The 9,741-nt window shown below is 58.9% G+C and overlaps 1 protein-coding gene across 3 annotated transcripts; it reads left to right on the top strand.

Moving 5' to 3' along the window:
* The first annotated feature begins 1,258 nt into the window (after positions 1-1,258).
* On the top strand, positions 1,259-9,243 carry MISP (mitotic spindle positioning). Of its 3 annotated transcripts, none has more exons than XM_054650175.2 (5): positions 1,259-1,336; positions 4,899-6,973; positions 7,575-7,786; positions 8,175-8,213; positions 8,606-9,243. In XM_054650175.2, the coding sequence occupies exons 2-5, from the start codon at positions 5,017-5,019 to the stop codon at positions 8,690-8,692; spliced, it is 2,295 nt and encodes a 764-aa protein (XP_054506150.2). In that variant the 5' UTR covers positions 1,259-1,336; positions 4,899-5,016; the 3' UTR covers positions 8,693-9,243. The 3 variants fall into 3 exon arrangements, with proteins under 3 accessions (XP_054506150.2, XP_077047703.1, XP_077047702.1); XM_077191587.1 differs by lacking the exon at positions 1,259-1,336 and adding an exon at positions 2,249-2,309; XM_077191588.1 differs by lacking the exon at positions 8,175-8,213.
* The last annotated feature ends 498 nt before the right edge of the window (positions 9,244-9,741 follow it).

Raw genomic sequence — 9,741 nt, 5'->3', positions numbered from 1 at the left:
GCCCGGAAACGCAGAGCAGCCTGGCAGCCACGGGCAGCAGCCACTGTGCCCAGGCCAGGCAGTGCCAGCCCAGCAGGAACGGGCACCAAGGGGGTAAGAGGGGCACCGAGGGGGTCAGTGGGGCACCAAGGGGGTAAGAGGGGCACTGAGGGGGTCAGTGGGGCACCAAGGGGGTAAGAGGGGCACCAAGGGGGTGAATGGAGCACCAAGGAGGTGAATGGGGCACCAAGGGGGTGAGTGAGGCACCAAGGGGGTGAATGGGGCACCAAAGGGGTGAATGGGGCACCAAAGGGGTAAGAGGGGCACTGAGGGGGTCAGTGGGGCACCAAGGGGGTGAGTGGGGCACCAAAGGGGTGAGTGGGGTACCAAGGGGGTGAATGGGGCACCCAGGGGGTCAGTGGGGCACTGAGGGGGTGAGGGGGGCACCAAGGGGGTGAATGGGGCACCAAGGGGGTAAGAGGGGCACCAAGGGGGACAGTGGGACCCCCAGCACCACAGCTGGGGCGAGCTGGGCTCTGTGTGACACCAGTGCCATGTTTGGGTGGCAGTGGGGGCCGGGAGGGTCTTCCTGGCAGAAATGGGACAAGGACAGGGATGTCCCCCAGGGCCAGGGCTGAGTGCCTGGCATGGCATGGCTGTGACAGCCGTGCCAGGAGGGAGGGCAGCTCTGGGCATGGGCAATGCCACCCACCCCATGAGATCCAGCCACATGCAGGCACCAAGGGCACCAGGGACGCTGTGCCACAGCCCTGCCCTTATCCTGGCACCTGCCAGAGCCATCCAGAGCTCTGTGCCCAGGGCAGGAGGCGCTGCCCTATGCGAGGAGCTGGGGCTGGCAGTGCCAGGGCTGCTGTGGCACAGGGCACACACGGGGTTATCAGCTGGGGGGCTCCATGGTGTGACAGCAGAGCCCAGGCTGCTCCTGGCACAGGGCTCTGCTGCCATCCCCCCCTCTGGGGCAAACAGGGTGAGGGGAAAGGTGCACGTGGAGATTCTGCTGAAGCTTCAATGCCATGAATGGAGGGGCAGAAAGGCTGGAGGAAGGTCTGTGGCTGCATGGCCACAGCACCATGGCACATGGATGCTGGCACCTTGGGGCATCAGAGCCAAGGGCAGCCCCCCGGGCACGGGCCCAGCAGCACAGGAATTTGGAGACAGGGCAGTGAGCCCAAGGTGCTTCTTGGAATGCCCCAGATCTCCCTGGTGCTGAGCTTATCAGGGCCCTGCAGCCACCCCCTCACCCCCCCACGCCCCAGAGCTGCCACACCCCGACAGACAGAGCTCAGCTGGGAGCCCTGGGGACATGGGGACCCCTGCCCTGCCCGCTCCATGGACAGTAAGTGCAGCGTGCTGGGGGCTGAGGGCACTGCCAGGCTCTGGGGGGACGCTGTGTGCCCCTGGCCATGCAGGGATGGTGGCACTGAGGGTGTGCAGGGCTGGCACTGAGGGTGGACAGGGATGGTGACACTGAGGTGTTCAGGGCTGGCACTGAGGGGGTGCAGGGATGGTGACACTCAGGGTGTGAAGGAATGGTGGCACTGAGGTGTGCAGGGCTGGTGGCACTGAGGGTTTGGAGGGATGGTGGCACTGAGGGTGGGCAGGGATGGTGGCACTGAGGGTGGACAGGAATGGCACTGAGGGTGTGCAGGGATGGTGGCACTGCGGGTGTGCAGGGATGGTGGCACCAAGGGTGTGCAGGGGTGGTGGCACTGAGGGTGTGCAAGGCTGGTGGCACTGAGGGCGTGCAGGGGTGGTGGCACTGTCTGGGTGTGCAGGGATGGTGGCTGTGCGGGTGGGCAGGGATGGTGGCACTGTCTGGGGTGTGCAGGGATGGTGGCACAGTCTGGGTGGGCACCAGAGGGACATGCACACGTGCTGGGATCTTTGTGTGCACCAGCCCATCCTGGGGGCAGCCCTTGGCTCAGGGGGGCACAGGGTGCGTGTGTAGCCCTGTGCAGAACCCCCAAGCTGGGGGGACCCTGGAAATCACCCCAGATGTCTCATTATGGGGGGGATCCCATGCCAGACTGGCGGCAATGCCATCTGCTGTGCCCAGCACCTCTCACGGGGCTTGGCCGGGCTGGGGGCAGTCCAGAACAGGGAATTTTGAGCCCCTGCAGTCCCACAGCACCAGAGGGAGCTGAGGGAGGTTGGATGTTTTGGGTGCAGCTCTGGGAGGGGCCGTTCTGCTGGCGTGGAGCCCTGATAAGAGCCCAGCCGGTTTCTGTGTCCCTGCTCCTCTCCTGTGCCAGCGCTGCCCAGGGAGGGGGAGTCCCCTTCCAGCCGGGATTTTATCCCCTCCAAACATGGTAAGAGGCGTGGGCAGGTGGTTTTCATTATCCTCGTCACTGGGGGCAATAAAAGAGCGAGAGTGAATCACAGCAGGGGAATTAACAGGTAAACTCAGCTTCAGGAATGGAGGCTGAGCCACCAGGGCTGGGCACGGGGCTGGGCAGCAGCTCCAGCGGTGAAACATCGCCCGGGGCTGGCCAGGATGTCCCAGCTAATGAGGACACGTGCTGCTGCCCCAGGGAAGGTTTAAAAAGCTCCTGGCTGGGAGCTTTGTGGGAGGGAGGATGGAGCGTCCTGAGAGTACCAGAATCACGGAAGGAGAAGGAAGGGAGACACAGAGTGCTGGGGATGAGCCAGGATGCTCGGGATGCAGGGAACACCGGGCACCTGGGGCAGCTCATCCTGAGCTGAGCTCGCCAGGAGCGTGGCCCCAGGGCTGTCCCTGCTGTCACCGTGGCCTTGCTCCAGTTTTGCTGCGCGCTCCCAGGAGGCCGTGAATGGCCGGGAGTGGTGCCCAGCAGTGACACACCCCGACCTGCCAGGGCTCACAGGTGAGGGCAAAGCCCTAAACCTCAGCAAATATGGCACAGGGTGTGGTGCTGCCTGCGATGGTGTTCACAGGGGTCTCAGGTTGAAGGAAAAGACAAGGATCTGACTCCATGTTTCAGAAGGCTTGATTTATTATTTTATGATATGTATTACATTAAAACTATACTAAAAGAATAGAAGGAAATACTTAATCAGAAGGCTGGCTAAGAATAGGATAGGAAGGAATGATAACAAAGGTTTGTGGCTCAGCTCTCTGTCTGAGCCAGCTGGACTGTGATTGGCCATTAATTAGAAACAACCACATGAGACCAATCCCAGATGCACCTGTTGCATTCCACAGCAGCAGATAATCAATGTTTAAATTTTGTTCCTGAGGCCTCAGCTTCTCAGGAGGAAAAATCCTAAGGAAAGGGTTTTCCATCAAAGATGTGTGTGACAGTGCTGCCTCCAGGCACAGCTTGTCTACAGGTGACATGTGTGTCACCAGTTCTGCAGCCAGGGATGGCCTCTGTGATGAGGTGGCAGCTGCTGTCTCATGGGGACCCACCTGTGCTGCCCCTCCCTTTCTGGGATCTGCTGTTCCAGGATTGACCCCAAGGCTGGGGCTGCTCCCTCCTGCCCTGTGTGCCAGGGGGGGTTAAAGTCCCCTCGTTTTATGAGCCATGAAACTGTGTTTATGAGCCCAGTTTCTAGAGCTGGGCTATTTGGAGGCTCCTTTCTGTAAATGGCACAAGAAGATATTCCATGCAGGAGTGGCCCAGGCCTGGCACCACCTCTCCCTGCCCAGGGTTTGAGCTCCCTCCCTGCCCTGTGCACGTGGAGAGGCAGAGGCTGTCTGTGCCCAGCTGGATTTGGTGTCACCAGGAGCTTGTGCCTGAGCTCCTGCTGTGGAGGAGCAACAGGGGGTAGCACGGTCAGGACAGACAGGGATGAGAGATCCCTGCAGCCAGGTCAGGAACTTGGGGTTTATTGCAAAGGGCCTGGGTGCAGGGCCCTGCTGGGAGCTGCCAGGCACAGCTGGAGCAGGACTGAGAGAAGAGAGGGGAGAGAGGATGAGAGGGTGAGAGAGTGAGGTTCCCGTTCCAATACAATAAATCTTCTTCTGTGTTGAATATTCTGATTCTCACTAACCAATCTAGTACAATACACAAATCCTATAGCATTTCCATACAGCCTATAAGAATCTCTACATTACCATACTGTGTTACATTTTAAACCCTAAAAACTCCTCTTTGGGCCCCTTCTGCCAGGCTGGCAGGGTCTGCTCTGACCCTTGGAGCTGTCTGCAAGCAGAGGGTGTTGTTCCATCAAAAGGGGATCACCTTCAGCTGGCCATGCCATTGTTTTCCACTTGTTCAGTAACTGAGGGATCTCAAAGCTTGCTTTCATTTCAATCTCACTTATAGTTTCCATATTCTCAAAATCTTTTGCCAGCCAATCCTATTTATAAGGCTTTCCTGTTTCATCTTCCCCAACACTGCTGCCTTTGGAGGTGCAGGCAGCACTGACTGCCTGGGCAGGTTTGGCTGAACTCCCTCAGAGCCTGGCCAGGCTGGGGGACAGAGGTGGGGGTGATTTCTGGGCTCTGTGGCAGTTCCTGTTGGGAATTGTGCTTTGTGCTCTGGCTGCTGCTGCCCCACACAGGGCAGGCTGGTGTGGCAAATGATCCTAAGAAAGCTTTGATTAGGCCAGAGTGGAGGCTGGTGACAGCTTTGGTTGCTGTTAGTTGCAGGTTGGCTATTCCTTCTGGGCTGAGTATTTTGTATCAGGAAAGGTCAGTTAGGTGAGAGGCAATGTTTTGTCCTCTGTTGAGGAAGTTGGTTATGCTTAGGCGGTGGATTAAAGGGTTAAAGTATCCTAGGGATGTGGAGAAGTTTGAGAGAGGAGTTTGTTTTGTGAGGATGAGTGTTTGGGCTATTGTTGAAATTTCTAGGGCTAAAGCCTAGAAATTCCATGTCCCATGCTAAGGACAGTGGAACCAGGCTGGGAGAGGGGCTGCATCTCAACCTCTGCTCCTTCTGCTGCTCTTAATGGCTGCTCTCCCCTCCTGCTTGCAGGGCCAGCCAGGTCGAGACTCTTGGCCTCTGCTGAACTGGGACTCTGAGGGTGACCTCAAAACTGAGCAGTGGCCCCTGTGTGGGACAAGGTTGGCACAGGAGTGACAGTTCCCAGGAGATGGACAGAGTCACCAGGCACCTCGTGTTCCAGCTGCCACAGGCCTCGCACAGGCACGACTCTCTGGCAGAGCTGAGGGCCAGCAGTGATGATGACGTGTTCAGCTCTGCTCAGCACAGCACCCAGAGGCTGGAAAATGGCTACAGCTGGAAGAGGAGGTCCCAGTCGCCCTCGTATTTCCTGGAGGGTGGAAGAGATGTCTGGACCCCGTCCCCAGACAGGGAGTCCAAGCTAGAGGTGGTGAGATCAGGAAGCCTGTATGACCTCCGGGCTTACAAGGGTGAGAGGAAACCCTCCAAGCTCTATGATGATGAGGAGCAAGACCTGTACAGGGTCCCTCCACCCAACATCTCACCTGAGAAAGCCAGGGAGCTGGAAGATGAGAGGAAGGAGGTCATCCGGAGCCAGGCCATGAGGAAAAGCTCCACCATCGCGGAGAGGTGGAGCTCCATGGATGAGCTGGGCTCCATCAGCAGCCAAGCTGAAGGCAGGCACACAGGCAGTGTCCCCACCAGCTTTGCCATCTGGTTTGACAAACCTTCCCCAGGCAGGGCTGCAACGCCCGTTGACCCTGAGAATATTGACACGGAGCAGATCAACTTCTCTGCGGCTCGGCAGCAGTTCCTGATGCTGGAGAAAACCAACCCCGGCTCGTTTTTCAGCCCAGGGCAGCAGGCCATGTCCCCAAGGCCAGAGTCAGTGACAAAAGCCTCCAGAGAAGAGTGGCACAGCCCTGAGATGGCCACAAAGGGTACGAGAGGCTACAGCAGCGCTGGTGCATCAAGCCAGAGCGGCACAGACAAGAGCGTTTACCAGGTTTATGGTGTGTCCTCATACAAGGCACCTGAGAAGGAGGAGGTTTATCCTCCCAGAAAATCTCACACAGAAACGTCATATCCCGTTGGGAAGATGTCCACCCTGACCAAAGCAGGGTCCAGAGAAGACCTGGACTCTGGCTTGGGTGAGATGTACACCGAAACCACTGCGGGCTATGCCAGCGATGGAAGCACCTCCAACGAGACCTTGAATGTGGATCTGAGGGTCAGCAGCAACAATACGAGGCTCAGCAACGAGACACCCATCGAGAGGGAGATCCGCATAGCCATGGAAAGGGAGGAGAACCTCTGGAAGGAAAGGGGCATCCAGCGGCTGACCTCCAGCAGCGAGCTGGTGGAGATCCAGACCAAGCCTGTCCTCAACATTCACTCGTCTCCCGGCCCAGGCAGGAAAGGGAAGGACAGAGGCCGCGCTTCCCTTTACGTCCAGAGGGAAATTGAGCAGGAAACGAAGCGTGAGGAAGATCTGAAGAGGCAGGGGAGGCTGCTGGGGGCGTATGACAGGGGCACGCAGCAGGAGCTGGAGGAGCGCAGGAGGGTGTTCGAGCAGGAGGAAGCCCCCCCAGAGAAGCCCACTCCCCTGAAGCGGGCAGAGCAGAGGAGGAGCTGGCTTAAAGAGTTTGTGGTGGAGCAGCCCAGCCCTGCAGAAGACACCAAGGCTGGGAGAAGCACCCCCAGCTACACGGCGAGCATCGCCCACTTCCAGCTGTCCCAGCCGCGCTTCGCCGCCAGCGAGAGGAGCCGGGAGCTGCCCTCGGTGTCCCTGCACGCTTCCGCCGGCGCCAGCAAATGGGGGAGCGAGGATTCCCGGGGAGGAAAACTTCCCAGCTCCACCCCAAGCCCCACCAGTGCTGCTGTCCTGCCCAGAGAGTACTTGAACCTCTCCTTCTGGAAGCCCAAGGTGTCCTTCGTGGAGGACATGGGGACGCAGAGGAGGGAGGACGGCCGGGAGGAGCAGTACCGGCTGCGCACGGGGAAGCCGCAGACGTCTGCGCTGATCGAGGAGGAGATCAGGAGTGACCTGCAGAGGGAAGAGGAGCTGCAGGAGCAGCGCAGGAGGCTGATGGACACCTACAGCAGTGCTGCTCCTCAGGAGGGCTCCCGCTCTCGGCACAGCTCTGGTAAGGGAGTACAGCGATGGAGAAATGATTTGGTGGGATGGCTGTAAGGACTCCTGTGTGCTTGATACCAGCACACTGGAGTCAGCAGAACTGCTGCTGAGGAGGGATAGGCTCTGCAGGGTTCCAGATGCTTAGGTCTTGATGAGTTTGTGTCACGTTACAGCAGCAAACAGGGCTGGAAGAGCTCCTGCACTCCGCACAGCTCTGGTAAGGGAGTACAGAGATAGAGAAATGATTTGGTGGGATGGTTTTAAGGATTCCTCTGTGCTGGTAGCAGAACTTGATACCAGCACACTGGAGTCAGCAGAACTGCTGCTGAGGAGGGATAGGCTCTGCAGGATTCCAGATGCTCAGGTCTCGATGAGTTTGTGTCACGTTACAGCAGCAAACAAGGCTGGAAGGGCCCAGCTAATGCATTTTTGCATTTTACCCCTTGTTCCTGCAGTCCCTGACTGGGCCCCAGGCATGGGGTCCAGGCTATGACCAAACCTGCTGGACCTGCTATGGGGGCAGGTTTGGGGCAGGGGCCTGGCACTCCTGTGGGTCTCCACCCCCTGAGAGTGGAACTGAGGTCACCCTCCCAATGTTCTTTCTCTCACAGCTGCCTCAGGTGCCAGTGGCAACTACTCAGTGTCCGAGTCTCCTGCCTCCTCTCCCGTCTCACACCAGACGGGGATCCTGGGGCTGATCTCATCCTTCACCCCGCTGAGAGTGACCAGTTCCTCCCAGGGCAGTGCAGAGACCCTCACCCCCGACTCGTCGCGTTCCAGCCCCTTCGAGGAGCGGAGGAGGAGGGTGAAGGAGGATGGAAAGGTGACCATGCCAAGTGTTTGGGGGGCTTGAGCTCAGGGGAGACTGGTGGCTCTGGGGCTGGAGGTGGCTGCTGCTGACTCCCACCTGGAGTGGAGGTTCAGCTGCTCAGCTCTGGTGGTGGTGGTGGCACCATCCAGGGGCCGTGTGAGCCCCCAAGGCAGTGCCTGCTGTTCAGAGCTGCCAGCACTGGGTGGGACTGGAGAGGAGCAGCATTTCCTCCTGTGGGGGATCCTGCTCTGGGCTCTTTCCACAACCCCAGGGAGGGCTTGGCTGCATGTGCTGCCTTCCCTTGCCTCTCCTGTGCCCCTGCTGGGAGCCAGATCCAGCAGCCTCTGTATATTCCCCTGCCAGGCTGCCACTATCTAATCGTGTTTTCCTCTTCCCACAGTACGCAGGCATTGAACCCATTGACAAGGTCAACACAGAGGTAAAGCCCTGACACCTCCCACCTTCTCCAGCTCCCCTCACTCACTCCTGGAGCCTTTGTGGGATGGACAGGGGTGGACAGGATGGTCCTGGCTCCCAGGGGGACCACTCGGGTGGGCACTGGGTCAGGCAGAGCAGGTTGGACAGGATGGTTCTGGCTCCCATTGGGGACCACTCGGGTGGGCACTGGGTCAGGCAGAGCGGGCTGGGGAGCTCCCGTCACTCCTGGAGGCTTTGTGGGATGGACAGGGGGGACAGGATGGTCCTGGCTCCCACGGGCACCACTCAGGAGCAGGCTGGGGAGCTGGCAGGGGGAGGAGGGGCAGCTCTGCAAACCAGATCGTTGTGAGAGTCTCTTCTTTATAAAGATCCTGCCCGTTCTGGTCTCTGCAGGTGGTGGAAAGCACCCGAGTGTTTCGCCACAAGAGCGTCATGGCCCAGCGCTGGGAGGCGGGGCAGTACGTGCGGGATGAGGACTGAGGGACCCCGCGATGGGGGCTGGCCCTGCTCACAACCGGCTGATGCATGACCTAAATACTCGATCAGTTCCACCCATCGCAACAATCAGAGACGTGAACCCTGCTAATCAATCTGGTTTATTGTTAAACTGATAATCTCTCCATAAAGTAGATCAGCTCCTTCCTCCTCCTCCTCCTCCTCCTCCCTGCGGGGTGGAGGAACACTTTTATTTTTTTTCTTAAGAGGGAAAAAATTGGATCAGTATCTTTTTAATCACTTCCGCCTGGAGCCAGCCAGGTGAAATCACCCGATAATTCACTTTGCCCCTCGGGAGCTGTCTCAGGCTTACAAAAAAGCTGTTTTATTTCTCAGTGGTTTTAGGTTTTTAAGTACTGCAAGGCTGAGCGTTGCCTTGGGGGTACCTGAACTGAGGCCTCTGGATCAGTGTTGCCGTGGGACTTGGGAATCAACATTGGTTTAACTCCTGTGATCCATGGAGATGCAGCAATGGAATATAAAAATATATATAAATGCTGTTTATTTTGCTAATTTATTAAAGAGTTGTTACACTCCCTCGGTCTTCCAGGCCTGTCCTGTCCGCCTGCTCCACTGGTTTTGCTCCGGTGTTTCAGAGGAGCCCCGGGATGGGATTGGGGGTTGGGATGCGGGGCTGGGGGAGCACCGGGGTCCCACCGGGCGGGGCTCGGAGCACCCGGGGCCGGTGCGAGGAATCCCTGCACGGGGCAGGGGTGGCACCGCCGGGTGGGCTTCAAAGTCCCGTTGGACCCCAACCTCCCTGCGGCCCGTGCCCGTCTGGCCGCCCCCGCTAGAGGGCTCCCGGGCAGCGCCCGCGGCTCCGGTACGGACCCGCCGGGACCCCGGTACCGACCGCCTCTGCAAGCACTGACCGGGGTCCGGTACGGACCCACTGAGACCCTGAAACGGAACCGCCGGGACCCCGGTACTGACCCCTTCTGCAAGCACTGACCGGGGTCCGGTACGGATCTGCCGAGAGCCCGGTACAGATCCACTGAGACCCCGAAATGGTCCCGCCCGGACCCCGGTACCGA

The sequence above is a fragment of the Agelaius phoeniceus genome, chromosome 29, assembly GCF_051311805.1.
Source record: "Agelaius phoeniceus isolate bAgePho1 chromosome 29, bAgePho1.hap1, whole genome shotgun sequence".
Classification (NCBI taxonomy): domain Eukaryota; kingdom Metazoa; phylum Chordata; class Aves; order Passeriformes; family Icteridae; genus Agelaius; species Agelaius phoeniceus.
Note: the sequence above shows the minus strand (reverse complement) of the source record. Positions and strands in the feature narration are given on the sequence as shown.